The sequence below is a fragment of the Vanessa atalanta genome, chromosome Z (assembly GCF_905147765.1).
Source record: "Vanessa atalanta chromosome Z, ilVanAtal1.2, whole genome shotgun sequence".
NCBI classification, from domain to species: domain Eukaryota; kingdom Metazoa; phylum Arthropoda; class Insecta; order Lepidoptera; family Nymphalidae; genus Vanessa; species Vanessa atalanta.
Window position 1 is genome coordinate 8,580,709 of NC_061902.1, and position 24,051 is coordinate 8,604,759.

The 24,051-nt window shown below is 31.7% G+C and overlaps 1 protein-coding gene across 1 annotated transcript in view; it reads left to right on the forward strand.

Annotated features, from left to right (window-relative positions):
- Positions 1–23,710, forward strand: part of LOC125076123 (Krueppel-like factor luna) — a 68,984-nt gene extending 45,274 nt beyond the window's left edge. The window contains exons 2-4 of the mRNA XM_047688097.1: positions 18,740–18,929; positions 21,091–21,255; positions 22,310–23,710. Coding sequence (XP_047544053.1) covers positions 18,740–18,929; positions 21,091–21,255; positions 22,310–22,485 — 531 coding nt within the window. The 3' untranslated portion in view covers positions 22,486–23,710. The remainder of the gene's footprint in view (positions 1–18,739; positions 18,930–21,090; positions 21,256–22,309) is intronic.
- The last annotated feature ends 341 nt before the right edge of the window (positions 23,711–24,051 follow it).

The window sequence follows — 24,051 nt, forward strand, 5'->3', positions numbered from 1 at the left end:
CTCATAAACTAGATAACGAACAAACATAGAACATACTCTGGCCACTGAATAACTACTAATAATGAACGCATGCGCGAAGTACCTCAGCTATTCAAAAAAGTTAATAAGGAGAAATAAGCAATTAGCAAATATTCTCACTTTGAGTCTGCTTCCTCTGGGATAATGAAAACAATGAAAAACGATAGCAGCACACACACATCCATGCATACATTGGTGAGTTTGTGTATATAAGATATCTGGACTATTATTGGGCCGAAAGTTTGTTTGTTAGTGTGTCTTAATAATACAAGTATCTGTCTCCATAACACAAGTAACAGAGCAACGGATCGATCGTACGAGTGACGAGACAACGACTAGAGCTAAAATGTATCCCGGAAAATGCAAGGTTCCTTGTCATGTACCAGTAACTTTATTTTGAAATAACTGCTGTAGGATAAAATGTCTCAGAGCTTTATTGAAATATTATCAATGACATAATACCGAATTTATTACTTCACAATGTTAATACATCCATCCGTGTGCAGTATTAAATTAAAATTCAACAGCATTTAAAATTTAAAATATATTAATAAATAAGTGCCTTTTCACATGCGAATCGTGCCTCTATAGTAATAATGAATGAACTCGGTCACGGCGCGGTCGCCGTGCCTTGTGAAGCTGGCATAATAGTTATTGGATTTGATTGAAATTTGGTAAATTGGTTGCAACACTCGCCCAATAAACTCTACCTACTCTTAGCTCACACTAAACTTGTACTAATATCCCTTATGATTCTAAATCATGAGCCAAGACGACCGAATTCCACAAAGGAACAGTTTATCTAAGCTCTAAGCCGCAGCTCAGTACAGGATATTACAGGACTTACAGACTGTTACTGTATTATTATTTCGTAATGTATAGCCTGAGTTTTATTTTCATATACCTTTAAACTTACTAGATGACCCGTCACACCCGACAGGGTAAAATATTTAATAATTAACATTAACTGACAATCATATCCTCAGTATCTTTAATATATAAATATTATGATTTTAATTCCGACAGTTCCTCGTGCACTTTATTTAAATTTTACGTTTAATATTTGAAATTCTTGCACGTACCCAAATAAAGGTGTTTTTTGAATGTAAATATAATTTTAGTAAATATATACAAATAATACGGAAAATGTTGACCACGTACGTACGATAAAGACAAGGAGTATTTTGATTATTAACATGCCTCTTATAATTCAAATCTTTGTTTAAAAATGATTCATTTGGAATTTCATACAAAAAAATATATTGCAATTGCTACATTTCAAACTCATTTTGTTAGAACAGAGCGTATAAAGCCTTTTTAAATATAAAAAGTAATGTAAAGTAACAGTCAGTGAGTGTCAAAGCTGGACAAAGATTACATATTCTCTTGAAACGGCTTGGCGCTCAGGAGCATGACACAATGTGACGTGCTAGGCGCGCGGTTTTAGTGACGCGGGTCAACCGTCCGATTTTTACGATGTTCGATACACGCCGGTTCTGCGTTAAATGATGTTTATTTCCAAACAAACGTTGCATTTGATCTATGTACGGATAGTTCGTTTTTATTAAAAAAATATCCATAATACAGAACTAATTCAGGCCGCCATTGTGATTTTATGAATTTAACGTTTGTATAACTATATATCACTATTTGGAATCGAAATAGATAAACGGTTCATTTAAGACGACTTATGGAAAGGTTTTGGAAAATATTAAAATACTCTAGAGAGAACCGCATCCTTTGTGTAGCCATTACTTAATTAAAAGCAAATTTTTGACTTTAATTTATTTTTGGATTACACTAAGTTAAACTAAGTTAAATAAATCTGTCCACATCGAGATACATCGTAGATATGCTCTTACTAAAAAAAACCCGCGTGGTAAAGCACGCGCGGCGCGGTAGTGATTGTTTATGATGCGTGCTGCTTTGGAGCGCGGAGAGTCGTTTTTAGTGTGTGGTACTTTGCGTATTTTGTATACAAACAAAGGTACTTACCGGTCAACGTTAAAAACGCAGCCCCGCGATCTGTCGCGTGGCGCGTCGCTGTGTATTATGCGCCTTATTCAGCCTCGTCGCTCTAATGCGGGTTGGCGGTAAGTACACGTGTATTTACTTATTTTCCTTTTCTGTTGTATTTTTTGTTTATTTTTTCTTATTAGTCCGGTATATTAAGGATTGTTTTTAATTTATTGTTTTTTATCATTTCACACTTGTAATATGTGCTTGCACCATTTAGGCTGATACTGAGAAAGATTAAGAATCGTCATCAATCAGTTCAACCAAATTATATACGAAAATGTCAAATTGTTTAGTTTCGTTAAATAATTAAATTATATAATTTTAAAGACGTTCTAAGTTAAAAAATATTCCTTTTTAATATCTTAGTTGTTTAATCTTTCGAGAAAATTCCATATGATAATTAAGTTTGAGAAGTACCAGTGGTTATTCAAATTAATGATTCGTTCAAAATGTCCGTTTAAAGTTTAAATTGAAACCGGATGATGAAATTAAAAATGCAATCGCATATAGGTTTGACTGAACGATTTCGTCTGTAGTTTGCTTAATCGTTTGTTTGAAACAGAATCCCGTACTCCTATTCCCGTTGTTTAAACAGGGAAATTCCGGGGAGTAGCGGAATGAATACGATCGCCCACAAAAGGCTGTCAACGCCAAATGCAATCTGGGAATGGTATGTGTTGGGATAGTATAATTGTTCACACAAACACTTTGAAATTAACTGTAAACAGGTCAATTATTGCAAATATCCATTCGCAATTACATTCCACGAATTAGCTACCCATCAATAAAATCATTAGTACACCTATGAAAAACCAATTACACTTACTGGTTTAGTTCATAGTGTTTTGGACATTTAAATGAACGTAAAAACACACAAACGGTATACAAATTTCATATATTTAGTTGGTATGTAATTTTAGTATTAAAGCTTAATATTGTAATAATATTGATTCGTCATATTGACAGAAATTAGTTTATTACAACTCATTAAATAAAAGAATTGAACTTGCAATGATTACGTTTAAAAATACTCTTTCAAACAATTAACGATCTTTTTTGTGATAATATAAATCGTGTTCCTATTTTAGACTGAAATACTTTGTAATAATCAAATGGAAATAACATAGAAAATGAACCATTGTGTAAGATTCTACGAGTCGTAGATCTGGTTCGGTAACAATACTTCTCGAATATTTCATACTAATGGAAAACATCGAGTGCTATTGTGTGGATTCCTTTGGAGCGGATTTGCAAATAACTGAAAATATAGGATTTAAGGGTTCATTTATAATCTTGTGTGTATTCGATGCTTTCGAAGAGGCAGGAAGGGTTTATACAAACTGATCGAGTTGAAGGGAGGTTGGTCTGAACCCACAAATCATAGGTTAAGATACACGTTTCTAACCACTGCGCCACGGAAAAAAATACGGCTCATTTATCAATGACTAACTTTATGTTTAAGGATTATTGCGTTACAAGAATGAGCAAATTTCTTAAAACTTTGCAATTACATCATCAAACAAATAAAATATCTGCGACAATTAACAGTATATTTTACTTATTAAATATAAAAAAGAATAAACCTTAGACTTTCGCTATGTTCGTCACGACACACATAGTTCGTATATGTAAATCAACTACTTCGTAAGTAGAGTAGTCCTCTATCAAGATACTCTACTCCGATGAGACAAATCTTCCCGACAATCTTATTAATATAGAGTGCATCTTACAATTTTTTATATGGATTATAATGAAAGATCGGGTGGCTAACTGGTTCAAGAGTAAATTTGTTTACAAAAAATATATCGAATCCTTCGATTGAAATACTTTTAATCAACTAGATAATCTTTTCCACATATCGTCAGTTCCTTAGTGATGTAAGGCAAACACAAGACGTGTTCTTATGTATAATACATCTAGTTGTATAGAGAACATAATATGCAAAATCAACACTTCTTGCCAGTCCGTCGGATCTCCATCGAATTATTTTTAGATCAACGAGCAACGATGCCGGAAAATTGAACGAAGTCTGAACAGACGTGGGTTGTTATGCCTCAGTGGAGAATACTGTGGTCCGTATCAGATAGAGCTAATTATTTATTGATAACGTTTATAGTTTTACGACTAGTGTTTCTAGTATATTTCAAACGTATTTCAACAATAAGCAAATTAAATATAATAAAATAACCGTATACTCAATTTCATAATAACTGGTCACCATCAGGCGACGTCACATCAGAAATGTTAAGCGTTCGTTAATATGCTATTGCTTCGCAAATCATGGAAATTAAGATGATACGGCTCTTATGCCTGTTACACTAACTAACACACTTAATTAAACTGACACTTTAAATCGGAATTCATCAATACAAAGTAACCATTGCTTTTTGATGATAGAATAATTGTTTTTTGAGTAGAACAGAGCCAGACTTGTACACAGTGCAATGTAAATATTAGATTAAATCCAATAAAATAAACATTTAACAAGTATAGTAACAATGACCTTATTAATTAATGCGTGTATTCTATCAATCTTAGGATATGCAATCTGACATATTAAAACTAGAGCAAACAAAATATTGTAAAATATTTATATAAAACATGGTTTACAAAATTTTTAAGTAAGAATAAATTATTTAATTGCACTTAATCGATCGATCAAATATTGGGTGTTACTGAACTTACTAAATAATAATAATAATTACTTGTTTACAAAAAATCAATCATTTAGTGCCTAAGGCTCGTAGAGCGGTAACAAAATTATGTTCTATCAGGATTTCTAGGGCAAGGTTAAAACGGAAAGTCAATTTCGAACCTTTTAAAAAACGACATCAAAAAGTTTCTTTTTATATTCTTTACGCCGCGCCGATGAGGTTGTGAGTTTAAGGATTATCAAATTACGTTGTTTACAAAACTTCGTCCTTATAGTCTTAAAAAAAAAATAGTTCTAAATTTAAATGAGGTCACTTATCATTCTAATTTTTTTATCTTCTTAAATGACAGCGGATTTGAAAAACAAACTAGCTCGTAACTCGTGTTTTGGCACGATGCCTGTTTATAAATCAAAAGGTTGCGTGTTTCCTGATTACGAAATGTGATATTTTTTGAGTAATGGATTTAATATCTGATCTGCGTGAGCTTACTTCCGTAATTACTTGCAGATATTTATTTACCAATATCTTTTTAAAGATTCTTAATTCGGTGACGTGATGCTAAAAGGGCCAATATCATAACTTTTTGTCAAACCGAATTGAAACGATGAACAATTGCTGGTGGTTTTATATAAAATATGGATTTTGGGTACTAGAGTTGGTTTGGTTAAGCTTAATGTGCGGTTTCATTTTTAGTTCGGAACATGTGGTTGACATTAGGTATACCAAAAATCTTTTGTGTGGCCCGTTTAGCAGCAGGCCACAGAATTTTAGTAACTCTGACTCAAAAAAAGGTTTCTTAACATTTAAAAAACACGTTTTTTTATCTTACTGCCATCATCATATTATCCGTATTTTTACAATGTTCACTACATATAATACATATATACATAGGATATACAGCTGTGACTAACATATTTACATGCACACTGTGAACGTATCAACATTGTCAGTCTTAAAATATACATGTATTTTGCAATCAAGTTCGTGTATGACTAATCCGAATATGCATTTATGTACGTGAAATCGTTAAATGTATAAGGCCGTGCTAGCTGTGGTTTTTATCACACGAAATGCACCGGCCTTGTCTGTCTGAGAACGTAAGTGTGTGACGAAGGAATACACTATTAAGGCGACGACGGATAAACAGAGCGTACCTGTGTAAAATCTGTTAGTGTTCGACTTGTTTCTTTCAAGTTTAAGTTATGATCTCGAAACCAATCTGTTTTAAAAAGTCTCATACAAAACAGACCAACTTAGACCAATTTATATTCAACTTGTGATACATCTTGATCATAAGCTATAAAATTGTGCTATATTTTAGCACAATAATTGGTTATATCTATCTTTCTCAAGTGGCAAGTATCCAATATTTCGATAAAATAATAACTTTTTAAAACATTAAAACATGAATTTGAGTAGGTACAAGCGTCGTGTGTAAACGTGTGAGGGGTCCTCATTTCAAAATGTTGCGTGTATTATCACTCAACCGCTGTGGCTGTGACCGTTGTGCCGAACTTTAGGGTTATCAACTGCCAATTGTAAATTAACAAAAATTTTAATATTTACAGACACGCTACCTAGATTTGAATGCAACAATAAATATTTTTGAAAACATTAACAGGAAAATTCTTCCTGATATTTTTAAAATGACACTTTATTCATTATTCATCATAAAATTATATTCAAATTACAACCAAAAACACATTATTATAACTACAAGTATTTAAAACGGAATATTTACCATGTTTTACACGAGAGAGTTCAGTCTCGTGAACAAGACATTCGTAGATAATATCGAAATATCGAGCTTCACCATATAAAAATAAAAAACAATGTAAATATATCGTTTTAAATACTTGTAGTAATAAAAATAACCATGTTAATCTAAAATCTCACATTATAAAATTAATAATGTCTTGCCTCAATTTGAGGTGAAATCATGATATTTGGTTATTTATATATTTTATTTATAAGAAATGCTTAAACTTCGCGGTGAAAACCCTACGAGAGAGACCACGAACCGGCATCGTTGATGACTCACCGACAGAAATACCATAATAGAATGAAGTTGGCCCGTCGGTGTGACGTAACACATTTTTTTAATATTACCCTTTACAATACTATAGCAACAAAACGTCGCTATTCGATATCAACATACATTATACATTTTTTTGGCTTTATCGTATATTTAAGTATAATTATGATCGCGATGGAATCTTACCAAACTTCATATATTTGAATCTTTTCATGATGACAGCTTATACTATTATAAAACCATTATTTACATAATAATGATTTACATAAAAAAATAATTATTTATTAATTATAAATAAAGTATTCAAGAGTCGTTTTTACTAAAATATGAAATCGAAATATAAAAAGGAACGAATTATATTTCATCACAAATGACGATATTTTTACGTAAAAGATTTACTATACAAACAATGTCCTAAAACTAAAATAATTGATATAGAAATTTAATTTTGGAATATCTAACCTTGATGTTATATTAATTTTTTATTATTCAATATAGCCAAATAAATATTAGTTATTTTTTTTTTTAAATATTCTATAAACAAATATAATAAAAAAATAAAAAACAAACAGAACTAGTTAAACGAATTCCAGATTAATAATTATAATACAATTAATTAATTTCTGACTTAACGATGTAACTCGAGTTTCTTACTTTTAAACTTTAAAAATTGCAACCTATTGTATTAAAAATAACCACTGAAGTATCTCGATTGAAAGTCCATATGCTATTTGGATCTAAGATTAAATAATGACTTACTTACGTTTCATTTAAAAGTACACAAAGAGAATTAATAGCCCGTAAATATATGTGCGAAGGTGGGCTATGGAGAACTCGAAGAAATGTGTGAAGCTTATTTTACCCTTTTCGGATTTTTAAAAAGGTCGAATTAATAATATTCCTTATATCATAAATTTAAGACCAGTTTATCAATAACATAAAAAGTTATCGTATCCAAACACGTACTAGATAATATAAAACAAAAAAGTACAGTTTCTTGTTAAGTAGGTAAATGTTTAAAAGCAATTGTTTTATCTAAACAATACGAATCTAAAAAAAGCTTGCAATAGCTAGTGATTTCGAAGTGGCTTTATAGTCGTGACATGAATTCTTTTAAAACTGTTAAAGTAATAAAAACGATGACGCTTAACAGCGGTGAAATCTCTGAAAAGATTTTTTGTGAAGATCTATTGCCCATTGTTTGTTCTATGAATAACGAAATGAGGGTCATGAACAAGCATATCACGCAGCCACCGAACGAATTAACGCTAATTGTAAACTTACAAGTGCTATAGAATAGAAGAAAACTATATGTAACTGACAATTTGAATTCCTATATTTAATAAAGTCCTTCATATATATATTTTAAAAAATAATACAAATGGGACAATGCATTTTCCTTTAGCGTAGAAAAGTGCGAGAAACTTCGAAAGGCGTTGTGAAAGTCACTCACGCGCAGCGCAAGACACTATGTAGGGTGACCATGTGTGACCCGTGTATCTGGGAATTGCGGTTTTACGATAAATACGCAGCTATAATCGTTCATGGGAATAAAAAAAGTGTTGCCACTTGCAAGTTAATATTTTACGACTGGGAGTCGTAAACTATTAACTTGCAAGAGGGAGTCTGGATTCAGTATTCATATATAAATTAAGTTAAGACCAATGCTTATATTAAAAATGAATTAAATTATTGACCCATGTTTTTCTGCCGTTTTCGTCTTATTTTTTATATATTTTGCATTATTCCTTTGCCAGCTAACAAATACAGAACCCAAATTGCAGTGCGAACTCCTTTCGAACGTTATTTATTTTTACGCTCAATATATTGCTATGCGATTTTGTAACTGGCAACATTGGCAAGAATCGGCGACTGTGTATGCATTTGAAATGTACCTGCTTTTTTATCGTGTTATTTTTTTTTGTTGCCTATATGCTATGCGAATGACATAAACAAATTACCGCTTGCGGGGCGAATGTTTAAATGCTTGATAAATAAATTGACTAAATATTATACAAAGTGATAACTTGAGTGCGTATACTCACAAATATCCTGACAATATGACAAACCGGTCGTATATAAAATGGAGAACTTAATATATATGGTTTATCAATTCCTATAATAATAGTGTCCTATACTTATAAGCTAAAATAATATTATATTTTATAAAGCTTCATAATATAAAAATGTACGAACAAGGGTAATAAATTTGAGCACGTAATTCCTTTCTTATATCATTAATTAAGGAAAATGTATAATTATGTTCTTCATTTGATCATGACACTTGACACCGAAACGGCACGATATAAACATACGGGTAAGAGCGAAACGGCAATAGTAGTAACTAGAACTATCACTTTCCGTGTGAATCAACTTCACTTGTATCATCGACGATTTTAAAATGAATACAAAATGTTAGAGCTCTTAGCTTATTTATTAATGTAAATATAGTTCAAACCAGTTTTTTTTATTAGTCTTTTGATAGCGGATACACAACGAAGCATCATTTAAAATAAATAGTTGCTAATAACGAAACATTTTCAATTGAATGTAAACTTTAAAGATATCGTAATATCTGGCGAAGAAAATATTAATAGGGAACAAACGCTCTTTTTACACTCGCTGTTGAAATGGCTTTAATTGTAAATTTACAAGTAGGTAATAAATTAATAATAATTAGTATTGATAATAACTAAATTGGATTCCTGCACGCGTTTGTGAATTGAATGTAAGTAGGTATTAAAGTGGATAAGGTTTAATAAAATCGCCATGACACAATGGATGAAATATTTGGATACATCCCACGCAATAACGAGCGCTCTTGTTTGTCATTGTACTAACATTTTAAATTATCGTAAATGACGTCATGTGATTTTGTTTCATCTGCAAAACTATATAAATATGTATAGCGCAAAGGTCTGGTTGCAACCTGTCTACACCGTCAAAGAGAGTTTCCGTTATTCTCGAATGCAGTCCTTATTGGAAATACTATATTTTCGAATTGAAAACCGGCTACGATTAGATGTGCTACTAATCTGATGAAATTGAATTGGAATCAGTATCATAATTTGTTCTCAAATCTCAACGAATGCAATAGAAGACTATTCACAACCATACCTACACATGTACACATTTACACACACATATACATCCTAACTAATAAGAAAACGTGGCGTTTAATCAATATGGTCTTCCAAAACGAGGACTCATTTCAATTTTATATAAATTCGTTATTTAAAAAAGTATATAAACATATTTATATAAAAATGTCTCATTTATTCAATAATATTGGAAACAACAATTTAGTGTTCTAGAACAAAATAATAAATAATATCTCGTGCACGACGGCGAGCTATTCACCCTGTTACGTTCAAACGATTATAAATCTTATTTTTTTCGAGATAAAGATGAAGGGTTGATTAAAGATAAACTCGAATTTGTTCTTAACTGCCCAATGCACCGTTAAGTTTAGAGAGGCATTGTGCCCTGTACCTTCGTTCTAGCCTTGACAGCGAGCGTTGACCTTTATAGTAAAACGTGGGTTCCACTGAGTTATAGTGACTGCTATTCTACATTCAAATATTATACACGATTATATTCTGAGTTGAATAGAAAAAAAAACTCTTCCTTAAGCGCGATACATTGATCATTATAGTACCACTTGGTTTTTAAAACAACTTGTATGACTATGTACTAACTTGTGCCTACCCGATATAATGGAAAATATATGATTGTTTTTAATTTCTAATAATATATTCTAAGAGATTTATATAATTATCATAATATTTCAATTTATTGGCAAATTTTAAAGGTCGTTGAAATTCACGTAAAAATTAATGATTACGACTTTATTCTGGTTACATTTTGATTATTTTATTACTTTTAACTATATATATATACTACACCTATTGATATTTTTGAAAAATATTTGTAACGTATTGAAATTTGTTATATTGATAATAAATGTCCTCGTTAGTTTAGTAGCAATTTATTAGGCTGATAGATAGAAAGATTCGTGGTTCGCCAGTATAATAACTTTTTTGGTTTTGCTTTGAAAGTATTCTCGTCCGGAATTGGAAGATTGTAATTATACAACTAGTATAATGCCGTGTTTCGGAAGCACTATTTCTGTTCGTGTCGAATTGCACTCCCAATAGACTATGAAAGTGAGGCAAAGGCACCTTTGTTTGCGAACTCTTGTACACTAATTTTATGCGCTTTATTTGTTTCTTTAGTTATCAATAAATAAATGTGATGATAATTAATATTGTTTTTATGACATAAAATAATTTATTAACAATATCTAAACAAATATGAAATAATAAATTGAATAAAAATATTCTAATAAGACTTTATTTTTAATATTTTAAAATTTGAAATATATAAAGGTATTTCAAAAAAACCACTATGCGAGAGAATTTCTGATATAAGCACCTTATGACTTTTGCGCGGAAACTTCCAGGCCCTCGTTTTGTAGTGGAACATTCCCAGGTTGTTTTATTTAACATTCAAATACTTGAAACACACAAATATAAATTTCTTCTTGAATTACACTTGTTTCTTAAATAAAAAAAGAATACTTGCTTTTATTCCAATTGTCTCGAATCGTTTCGATCCGATTAAGTTGAAACTTTGTACAGTTGCTGGAAACTTTCGTGAAATTTTCGAGAACTTTTCGTGAACGACATAGTACCTCAAGTTACAATAGGCGGCGCAGAGAAGTAACCGATAATTAATTACGAACAATTTAAAGAAACAGCATTGAATGCTAGGTATCATCAATTGAACATATAATACACACACATGTACATTCTGTTCATAATATTTATGATTCTTGTTAGTCTGTAATGTCAATGACCTTTTCGTCTTCCAATATTAAAATGATTTCATTTGCTTTAATGAAATGATTTCATTTTATATCGATAAAAACTGATTGAGATTATATTTTTCCTTTTGTGCCTGCATTCAACATTGTTGTTGCATGTATTAAGTAACAGTCTACATAACACAATGACAGTGAAGGACAAACATACAAAGAAAATAGTTTCACCGCATTGCTCATCAAACTCGCGAATGAACACATTCTGTGACAGTTAAATTTTAAACTTATGGTTGTGTCCACACATACAAAGTAACTCAACGTGCTATATATAAATAAAACAAAATAAATCAAACAATAATAAAAATATATCATTGTTTTTAAGAGCCTCAATACTTTTAACTTTAATTTTATGTTTGTTTATCTGCGATTGTACAACTCGACGTGATATTAAATTGTCTTATACGAAACATTTTCATTTAACAAGATATTGAAACGAAATTCATAGAATCTTATTAAATAAAATGAAAATAATTTTGTTTACACAAGGCCAATTTTATTCCGAAATGATAGGTGCATGTCTTGAATTATGGAACTGTTTCATAATAGAAAAAACATTCGATGAGTGACTAGCTACAATATATGTTATTTTATAAATTTTCGTTACGCGATGCATCTTATATCTAATACATATATAATATGAACTCAAGATTAACAAATGTATGAAATCATGTAGGATTTCAGCAGACTTGGGATTAAATTAAATTTTTAGATATCGGTCCGCTATCAATTTCTGATATGATAACGTCACTGTATCATGAAGTACGCTGTAAAGCAAGGATACTTTTATGGGTATAGCTACAGGAAATTGGTCTTGACGTTATTCTCGTTTAATATATAATATTTTATACGTTATTATTCAACTTCGACGGTCCAGTGGTCAGCATACTTGATTTTTAATGAAAATTGCGGGTTCAATTCTGACCAGCACTAGCGATTATGATTATATTATGTATATATTTTTATATTGTGGATAAAAATATCGTGACGTTTCGTGGAATAGGCTCGAAACCTTATCTTAAAGAGGCGCGCAGGTCTTAGCATAGCAGTGGAACATTTCCATTTATAAACATTGAAGCTATTTCACTAATGGTCAATTCCATAATATCGTTTTGTTGTAGCTGTAAACGGCTATTATGACTTGCTTATATACCTGCTGCCCAGCCTCAAATATGCGTACACAAACTTGGCTTCATGCTTTAAAAATAAAAAAAAAAAGATATTCGATCCTTTGGTGATGGCCTCGGAAGACTACACGGAGTTTTTATTTCAGCTCGAAAGAAACGACACCCATTTATCGACTTGAAAACTGACTACTCCTATATGTGCGATACTCTCTCATGACTTCTAAGTATAGGTGAATATATGGCGTCCTTTGCTTGAAGTCTTTATTCGAATACTCTGTGAGTGTAGTTCAGAATAAACAGCTTTTTTATTTGTTTTAAGGCACGAGTATTATGTCATGTCACACAAATGCGTTTAGACGCTTGTTACGGAATGTGTTTTTGAACGTTAAAATATTAATCATAAGAGATAACTTTACAGTCAGTGTAACATTAAATACTACTAATTAATTTTTCATTGAATATACATACAGTTTATTACTTGGTCTTCCCGACTGAGCAAGTTGGTCTCAGTGCGGATCACTCACTTATAACACCTCAAGACAACAATTGTTGTAGTCCAGTATAAATTTATAGTATAATTAGTAAACCAAGATCGGTGGCGCATTTGTGGTATAAGAGATAGTTAATATTTCTTAAAATAGTTGTAAATATTTCTCAATAGTTCTTGTCCATAGATGTAGGTGAACACTTGTCATCAGGTCAGTCAGTACCAGTCTGCCTATCTATTTTTAATTAACTAATTATTTATATTACATATTATAACTGCATATGTAAATAAATGAATGTTTTTTGTACCGTAAATATTCCTGTACCATTCATTTGATTGACTTGAAACTTTGTACAGTTGTTGTTCACACTTGCGTGAAGGTTCCTGGCAATCATCATCAACGTACAATAGGTGACGCGCGAGTCGTATCGACAAATTGTTTACAATAAAATTGCAGAGAAAACGTATGTCGGGCATAACTTACTAGCTATAAAACTACTAACTATAGTACACATTCTTCCGTGTATTTTCTTCCGAACGATCTCTTTTATATTTTTTCATAATAAAATAGTTACTATCTTCAAATTCGGTTTTTATAAAAAACCTAAAGGTTTCAGTGATTAGCAGACGTGAATCTTCAACTGTCACTGAAACTTCATGTCCTTTATATTTATAACTAGCCGTGCCCGCGACTTCGTGAGCGTTTGGATTTAACAAAAAGGTTGTTGTTGTAGCCTAAGTGACTCCTTATTACATCAGCTATCTGCCAGTAAAAGTCCCGTCAAAATCGGTCTTGCCGTACCAGAGATTACCCGGAACAAACAGACGGACATACAGACGGACAAAAAATAAAAAAAATGGTCTTTTGGTATATGTACCATGTCTATATATGCATTTAGTAAAACGCACTTATTTTTATATTACAAACACACAGACACTTCAATTTAATTATATGAATAGATTTTATTTTATACTCCATGGTAGGGGACATTTTTATTTTGATTGAGTAGGTAAGTAATTAATCCTTTAATTATTCATTGAATCAACTATCATAGATATTCGGCTAATCGTTGATTTTATTTAGTTCTGATTTGACTCATCGCGCACAAATTTATAAAAATACTATGTACATACTGTATACGCTTTTATCTGTAATTATACTCCCGTACATCAGTTCGGGAAAACAATCATGTAGGTAACTGATAATTATCAGTTTATTTTACCTTATTAGGTTATGTGAAACACAACTCACGTTAGCGCTCTAATTACCTACAATTTTACATTTACTTAACGAAAATCATAACCATCAAATAGGTATTCAAATGGACTTGTTAATCCATTAATGTATGTATTCCAACAATTTATAGAATTGTATATACCCGATTAATATTGAATAATGAGTGTGGCTAAAATATTCGATCCGAATCTGAATTCATTGTGTTAATCGTCATGATAGGAATTTTTCAATAAGCCTTTATATTTGATTTGTTAATATCCATAATATCAAATTAATATTATTTATTTAATAAGTGAATAATACCCGAATACGCACATCATTACATAGTATAAAACAAAGTCGCTTACCGCTGTCTGTCTGTCCCTGTTTATGCTTAGATCTTTGAAATTACACAACGGATTTTGATGCGGTTTTTTTTTATAGATAGAGTGATTCAAGAGGAAGGTTTATATGTATAATACATAAATAATATAGTAGAGAAATGCTGATAATTTTAGAGGTCTCTGAAGTGATGTCTGGTTGAACCCTACGAGATAGATCAAAATAATGTACTACAGTATTGTACACCTTAAAAAGGTCTTTAAAAATGTTCGCGATGGTATATATCTATCTCTTAGGGATACACAATAATCATTATTTATCCTTTACTTATTACGAGAAATAATGGCTTAAATTTAAGGCGATTTTAAGCAAAACAGCATCAATCCTTATATAATTAAGTACCTTAACTACATTGTAATTGATTGTTTTGTTTTGATTCAAAAAGCTAAGAACATTGTATACTTACTATGACATTCGGTTATTAATAATAATCATAATTAATATAATACAAATATAATTTTTGTAAAAATATATTTGATATATTTTTTATGGTCAAACTCCATTTTTAAGACGCCGTACTTCCCTACATCGTACAGCTCTAATGAACTGTAACGGATAGGCAGATGAACTTTCTACAAGGATGGCGCAGAAACCTTCGAAAATTAACTTGCTAGTCGATACAATTTTATTTAGGAAGTCCGACTCTAGATATCTTTCCGCACTGGGATCCCAATAAATTGAATTTGTATTTATAATGACTAGTCAACTCATGCGTTTGCTTGTTTGTATGCATAGGATACATTCTTTGTTCCATTAGTGACGCCTATTCTTATAATGAGGAGTTTGACTCCCAAATCAAACGAATTTAATACGTTATTACAATTCTATATAATTAAGAATTAAAAATATATCGTAAAATAAATTTTCTAGAGATTATATATCTCTAAATAATAAGATTATAAGACGTCTAAGGGCAGACATAATGTGTATCCAATTTATGTTTATTAGAATAATAGATACAAATTCGGAAACAATCAATTTCAAATATTAGTATTGAGTTATTTTCAACTATTAAGACAAAGCTAACTTAAGGCTCTCCTCGAATACGTTTTTCATCTTCATTTTTTATGATTTATATTGATTTGCTAATTTATACAAGTGCTTTAATAATTTCTTATAATGCCTCATTTATCTCGTTTCAATTGTTCCCAAAAAAATGGATGCGTTGTTGTCTCAATATATTTTTACAATTATGACGTTATATGCCATAATTTCCTCACACATACAAATCAAATTTCCTAACGATGTTTTCCTGCACAAAGCACGATAAGTTATTAAAACAGATTTAATACGTGAGAATTCAGTAGCGCTAGAGCATCTGTGATTAAACCCCTGTGTGGGTTTAAATCTTTAAGCCCACTCAGGGTAAATATAGACTGCTTCTAATCAGTGCCCTATATCGTCCGTTAATTTTATAACATTGCTATTTATACACTAAATATTTATGTAGAAATATAATAAAAGTACATTTGTGCCGCTCAATTGTAGTTTGGTTGGATTTATTTACTGATAGGGCAGTTATACTTTATATTTTTCGGTTTGTATCGTAACCACCTTTAATAGCACAAATACCTAATCTCTTTGTTGTGGATGACAGTACTGTGATGGTGAAAAGAGTAGTTTTTTGATCATCTATCTTTCAAAAATTTAAAAATAACGCAAACCTCAATTTTTTATGTAATTATATTTGTCAAAGGCTGTTATTATATTTTCAATAATAGCTTAGGTGTGGATGTGCCATGTAGATATTATTAAATTTTCCATACTATATTGAAAAGATAGGATAAATAAACATAAATAGCATTACTGGTATCATGTATATAGATAAGTAACTGGCATTTGCCCGCGGTTTAGCTCGCGTCGAAGTTGATTATATTTACAGATTAACTTAAAATATTACTTTAATTTAAGACCTCTTTGTTTACCACATTGGTGTCTATTTTACTCCTTTTTTCAGTCATTAGAATATCCAGAAATGCTTAAATACATCTCATTTTTAATGAGAAGATACGAGATCTGTATTCCAAAAATAAAGTTCATGTTTCTAACTTAAATATGACGGACTTCCATACAAAATTTCAACCCCTATAGGGGTAATCCCTTTAAAGGTAGAATTTCCAAAACCTCTTTCTTAACGGGTGTCTACTCAATAAAACGACCTTACTTAGTCGGGACATGTTATTTTATAAGTATAGACAATATAAGCAATATATATAGTATAGTTTAATCGTAAATTATACCAGTAAAGTTATTAAGATGAATTTTATGTTACTCGAAAATAAGTCCATTCAATGATAATATAAATGTGTAAAGTAATAGAAAGAAGAGAATAATAAAATTAATTTAGAATTTGATAAAATAGTTTTAGACACAGGTGACCGAAGCTCAGTCTACAGAGAGCGCTCCGAAATCTTTTGTGTGAAAGATATATTCTTTGCTGGGCCGTGTTTGTTACTTCGGGTACTTAATCCTTTGATCCCGGTTGTTATATCAAATACCACTTTCTATCTTATTCCTGTGCCAGAAAAATTAATGCTTGGTAATTTAAAACGTGTTTATGATGTTTTCATATAGGGCAACGCGGAAAGATCCATTCGCTGGGCCTACTTAAGATAGAAGATAAAAATTTTGTTCAACGCAATTCTTGTCGCACATGTAACATAAATTCGTCTAAAATGCATTCAAAACACAAATCAACAGCATTTTCCGTTTAATGTTACCATCTCTTTATATTATATTAAATCATCGCAGCTCTTGTTTTACTATCCTAACTAATATTAAAAAAAGCTAAACCGAGTTTGTTTTTTACGATTTAACGTCTTAACTACTCGACTTATCGTCGATATTTTGCAAATATTGTCGAGGGTACAGAAAAGGGTAACTAATGCCTGAATCCTCGATTTCCTCTCACGAAATCGAAGCCGCCGACGGAACCTTGTATGGAATTTATCGGATACGAGTTTACTTCACTCGGATTGCACTTTAACGAACGGCTTTGAAAGTTTTATTGCGTATATCATCTAACACTATATAGAGTATATATATATATATATATACTCTTATTTGTAACTTATTTTACGATAAATCTGCTAAAAGATACGAGGCTTTTATTATTATTAATATTTTATAATTATAGAATTAGTTTCTCGGAAACAAATGTTAGGTTGATCAGTGATTAGCTGATTGCTCACTTAATCGCCAAACCATTAAAAAGAGCGCAAGTTACGTTTTATTATTAACTATAAATCGTTTGATTAAAGGAAAAATATACTTCCCGTTTATTAATAGTTTACCGAGCTGCACAGGTCAGATAGTTATTGCAGTTGCAAGTTGAATAATAGTTTATTATCAAAACGTCGGTTTTCAATGAGAAACTTTTACGCCCTAATAATTTAAATAGAGTATTAAAACATGACAATGAATGTGGCTTAGGTATTTAAAAACTGGAATTTAAAAATGTATCTGAATTTCTTTGTAGATATGTTGGTGTATCGAGGGAATGTCAGCGTACACTCCACTTGAATGATAGATTTGTAAAAGTCAGTGCACGTTAAACATTTTAAAAATTCTCATATCTTTCTAAGGATATTTATGAACTACAGAAATCTTTTATTACCCGGATTAGATCCGGAGCTTCGACGATAGAAAATTTCTGTAGCTTTAAAATTTGTTCCCTTAGGATCCAGTGGTTCACTTCAGGTCGAATTTTCAGAAAAATTCTCTAGCAAAATGCGAATAACTCGATATAAAAATAAAGTTTAAAATTTCATTGATTTGATAAATTGAATGTAACATTGTCTAAGTAAGACATAGTAAAGTTTTTCTCAGGGCTGGTTGATTTTTCGCATAATCGGCTGTGATGACAATAAAAAAATATTTTTATGTGGCTTATGTTTTTACAGACATGTTACGAAATGGAGCGGTACCTCCGAGAGGAGCCCCGAGGGAAGCGCAGAGAGCCGGCGCAAGAAGAGGAATGGGCGAGGTCAGCCACATCTCCACCTCCAACGCCGCCATCTCCACAGTCACCGAGAATCTTCACAGTCACAGCAGTGAAGAGCGAACCGCCTAGCGATTCTGATGAACCAAGAGGTACAATAATTAGTTTTTGATAAATTAACACAACACAAAGTTTTGAAATTTAATAATGACATTTCGTTTTATTATTTTTTTTTTTTGATACTTGATTTTTAAAATATACGTCTCTTCAGTTCCAAATTTGAAAGATACGGAATATTTTATTTTTAAATTGTGTGCAGGATGACAGTGGAATACACATTTGTCTCGTTTGAAATATTCCTGACACAAACAATGTCAATGCTCTACCAACTTTGAGAACTAAGACGTTACGTCATGTCGAGCGTGTAATTACACTGGCTCACTGACTCAATTTGGAACAAAACAATAATAAGTATTGCTGTTTTCCTCATGCTATATATAAAATAATAAAATAATATTAGTATGATTATTTGGTTTTCAATTTACATTTTTGTAATATGAAGATAATTCTTTATTACAAATCGCAAAACTGTCGATGAGTCAAGCTTAAGTAATTAACCCTACTTATAAACAAAAACGTATACAATGTGTATCGTCGTGACTTAAACTGTGGTAATAATAAATACCGAAAAAACGAACTATTGCACTGGAATACATAAATCAAAACTAGAGTTAAGAATACACAGACATGCATAATTATAGCAATAACTATATCAACGACATTTCAAAAACATTCGATTTGACGTAAAAATAAAATAACAGAATTAATAGTAAAAAGCATTTTTAAAAACTAGTTCTCATATTTAAAATATTCGCGTCGATGCTGTCGACAGTTGAAAAGTTCTAAAGCCAATCCTGGGTTACGAATCAGGTCATGCTAACCATAAAAATGCATTGTCATCGAAAATGAACTGACGTATAAAAATTCAACTTTATAGTATAAATGAAAGTGTTCAAATTCTAATGGCAAGACTTGACCCATACAAACTTTTCAAGTTAAATAATAGCTGATAGGGAAGGAAATAATTAATACAAAGAATCAAAGGCTAATGTTTCCCTTAAAAACGATCCCCAAAGTGTTAGCCTTATTATGATGTTATTTTTGTCGAGTTCGTTTATAATACTAGAATTAGTTAAGTAAATTTAAACGAAGGTACTTTGTATACTTTAATTGAACAACATTGAAACTATTACATTTGGTCGGATGTTTGGTAAATAATCAAAAACGCTAGGCTATTCTTACTTTGTCTAAATTTATTTTTATATACAAAGCATGATTGATATGCAATTTATTTTTATGAATAAAGCAATTTCAAATCGATGTCATTGTTTTCAGAGAACGCGATTAAACGGTAGTATGTATGTCGATTATTTAAAAACGAATATTTTATAACCGATTCTATCGATTTAATAGATTAATAGAATAGATATATTATATATATAATAGAATAGATTTATATACATAATATATATTATATATAAAATGACTAACTAGTCATTTTGTATATAATATATAATATAACATATATATATCGCTGGTGAAAAGTTTCTCCGCGCGTTTTCACCTGCGTTATGCGGTATTCCTATGTACGTCTCAATAAAATGGCTATCTGTTTTTTTTTTTAATATTTAGTTTTTTAATAATTATATACCTATATGATATATAATAATTACAAAACTAAATATTAAAAAAAACACAGATCAATCAAAAACAATCATATCATATATAACGTGTTCAATCATTAGTTAATATACGGTACTATATTTAAAATAAATAATTAGAAGATCTATTCCCATCCAACAAATACAATTACATAATACAAAGAAAATATAAAATAAGAGACGTCATGATGCAAATATTAATTCCGGTGTTGTACTTGTATAGTAAATAGAAAAATAATTATCTTTTGTTACAAATGAAATCCCCTAAAACCGTTTTCTTCCCCCCGTACTTCTATAATCTTCTTAGTTCCTAAGCTACAGAGTGGATTATCCGTCCTCATCAACAGAGTGCTCGAAGCATGAGTAAGGTATTAATTAATATTTCTAGATTAAATAAATAAAAAACTACACCATACTTTATGATATTATACGTGAATGAGATGCGTATATGAATTTTTCGCAATTCCGTCTCTCTCTAACAATCATAGCACAAGTACTACTATTCACTTTTTTTATAACTAAGATGATTTAATTATAATTATCCTACAATGTAAACGCCATGCTTATAATAAAATTGTATGATGATGACCAGATGAGCCGCCGAGTCCGGCGCCTGTTCGACGTCATGTGCCACGTCATCATCCGCACCCACACGCCACCGATCCCAGGCGTCGCGTGCACAGATGCGAATTCCCAGCCTGTGATAAGGTTTACACCAAGAGTTCGCATCTCAAAGCGCACAAACGAACACATACAGGTATGTAAACCTTCATTAACTTAAAGACAATTAAGATAAAAATTTGTATTTAATTGAAATAATGTTTAATTAAGTCGATTTTGTTTTTTATTTACATAAAATCACTTAAGCTTTATTGAATGGCGACAAATTTTATTTTTTATATTTCTAGTTCTAGAACCTCTATGGTCGTATTACGATATTCTACATTGATGGCATCCTTGTAATATTTTCTTCGAGGTCTGCTAAAGAACGATCTTCAGACATCGTCGTCTGGCTCCTATTTTGTCCCCCTCCCCCCCTAATTTTCAACTCGAAGCAAATCGTAAATAAAAATGAGTATAATGTTGCCCGTGTAAATCCGAACATTATTTTGGAGAAATATTTTCTCTTGTTACTTGTACGTTGTAAACATTTTACTAAACAATTATTATCCTGATTTCCTTTGAGTAATTAATGCCATCAGTTCGATAGCAGGTTTCACGAATTTATCCTTATTTTGGAACCTAACGAGTTCCTGATTCAACTGACATACTGTTATTTACGTTTGGACACATTTGCCATCAGTAGATTAAAATTATGTATAAAATTCATCGTAACCTTCTAAAAACGATCTAATAATCGTTGTGTCATGTGTCAATCAATCGTGATCAGATGCGGTCCCGACAAAAAAACGTATTGGCGAATATTATGTTATATTATCGGAATTATTTACTCTAAATGTGTTTTCTCCTTTCTTTGGAAACGCCTAGCGCATGCTATTTCGCCAGTCGGCAGCGTATAGAAGAAATCTTACACTTTGTGATTAGTGTTTATATCGGGCGCTTTTATGACCTCTTTTAAACTCTTCACCCAGTTTTAGTGTTACATAACATGGATGGTAGACCTCAGTGATTCGCATTAATTGAATAGTTTAAGTATCCACTTAAATAGAAAAATAATAATTCAAGACTTGTCAAGTTTATCATTATAATCGAACAATCATAAATCTGGCAAACTGACTTATCAAGCCTCTTTTAAGCTGATTAAAAAGTATAAACCATCAAATTATATGATTTGTTTTCTTTAATTTCAGGAGAGAAGCCATACAAATGTTCTTGGGAAGGGTGTGAATGGCGGTTCGCGCGGTCCGACGAGCTGACTAGACATTATCGTAAACACACAGGAGCGAAACCATTCCGCTGCCGCCACTGCGAGCGCTGCTTTTCACGCTCCGATCATTTAGCGCTTCATGCAAAACGTCATGCGTAGCCCGAGAATCAAACACCCACTCCCAGGAAAAGAGGCAGTAATCGGAACAAACGAGCTGAAAAACTGCCTAAAGATGGGAATGTACACTAGAATGTGATCGTGTACACACAGGTGCGCGCCTCTTATTTAAATATGTGTGATTCCGTTTGTAGAATTTGTGCGTTGTGATCTTACGGAATTGAACGTTAAGATTGCGCGTGACGTTCGTTTCCGCTTTGTGTCGTTATGTTTGTTGCGAGGCGCGCGCTTGGGGAGTGGGTGTTCGCAAAGCGTTGCAAGCCAAAGAAAATGTCGCTACGAATGTAGCCGAGTCAACACTCATTGCACCTAATGCTTTAACGTTATTTTTATTTCATTATTTTAATCGACGATAAATTTTTAAAATCTCTTTAATGTTTCGGCCTCTATCGTTGCGGTTCTTTGTTGCAATAAGAGAACGATTTATATTTGCCGTTGTTTATTATGTAAAAGATTTTTTCTAAGCTTTGTGTACAGAGAGGTTTTTTTATGTCGGCCGGTCGCAAAGCGGCCGCTTGTCGATAGTTGTGCCATCGTTCGCGGAGCAAGCGGGCGCGGCGTCCGTGCGCACGCGGCGCTCCCGCGCGTCTTTCCGTCAACCTGCATTTGATCACATGTGACATAATTATTATTTATTGATTCGCGGGATGTTCGGCAGATATTCCCACCGACGCCTAGCACAACCTTTTGTTAGTTGTAAGCTTAGTAGGATGTGCGTCGCGCGTTACCTGATGTTACGTCAATTTCTCGAGACACTTACTGTGGACAATGTTATGCAACTAATCAAATGCAACGATTGTTAATGAAGCGATCAACAGTTAAAATTTACATAACATCGCTGTTGTTTTAGTTGAACCCGATCGTGCTGATTTATTATGTCCAAAGGCGATTGTTTCTAGAAATTGACTTATTTTAATTTTATATGATGTTTATTTTTAAGATGTTCATACATTGCGATATATTTACTTTAAGCTTTCTCCTTTACTCTCTCATTCCGTTCGTTTAAGCTATTTTGTGCTGCGTCTTGGCATCGTCGGTGCCACGAGGAAACGTTCTCTGCGTAAATGTTTTATAAAATCTCCGACGCAACGCCCTTACACACGTAGTATTAGTTATAAAATGATTTAAAAGATTATTTTCGGAAGTTTCGCTAAGTGTGTAGAGGTGTCATTGATGTTTGAAATAAACAAGTTGATTCTAAAACACAGTCGTGATGTAAATTATTTGTTTTTAGTGATGTAAGTTATTTGTCGGCGGCATGGTAATCCCGGTCAAGTTCTTGATACTTTGAATGTTGTGTGTTGACTCGAAGTTTTCATTTTATCAGTCGATAATCACTGACGTTATTGACAATTCATTGCCCGCTTCTGATTCGTTTGATTGGTTGAAGCGTTCAAGTTATATGATTTAGACGATCGTTAAATTTTTTGAGAATTTTCGAAATTTTTAATATTAAGCGATTATTGTATGAGCTTACATAATTTTGACGTTAAGATTTCGGATCTCTTAAGTTATTACATATCATTTAAAAGCTATGAAAATTAAATT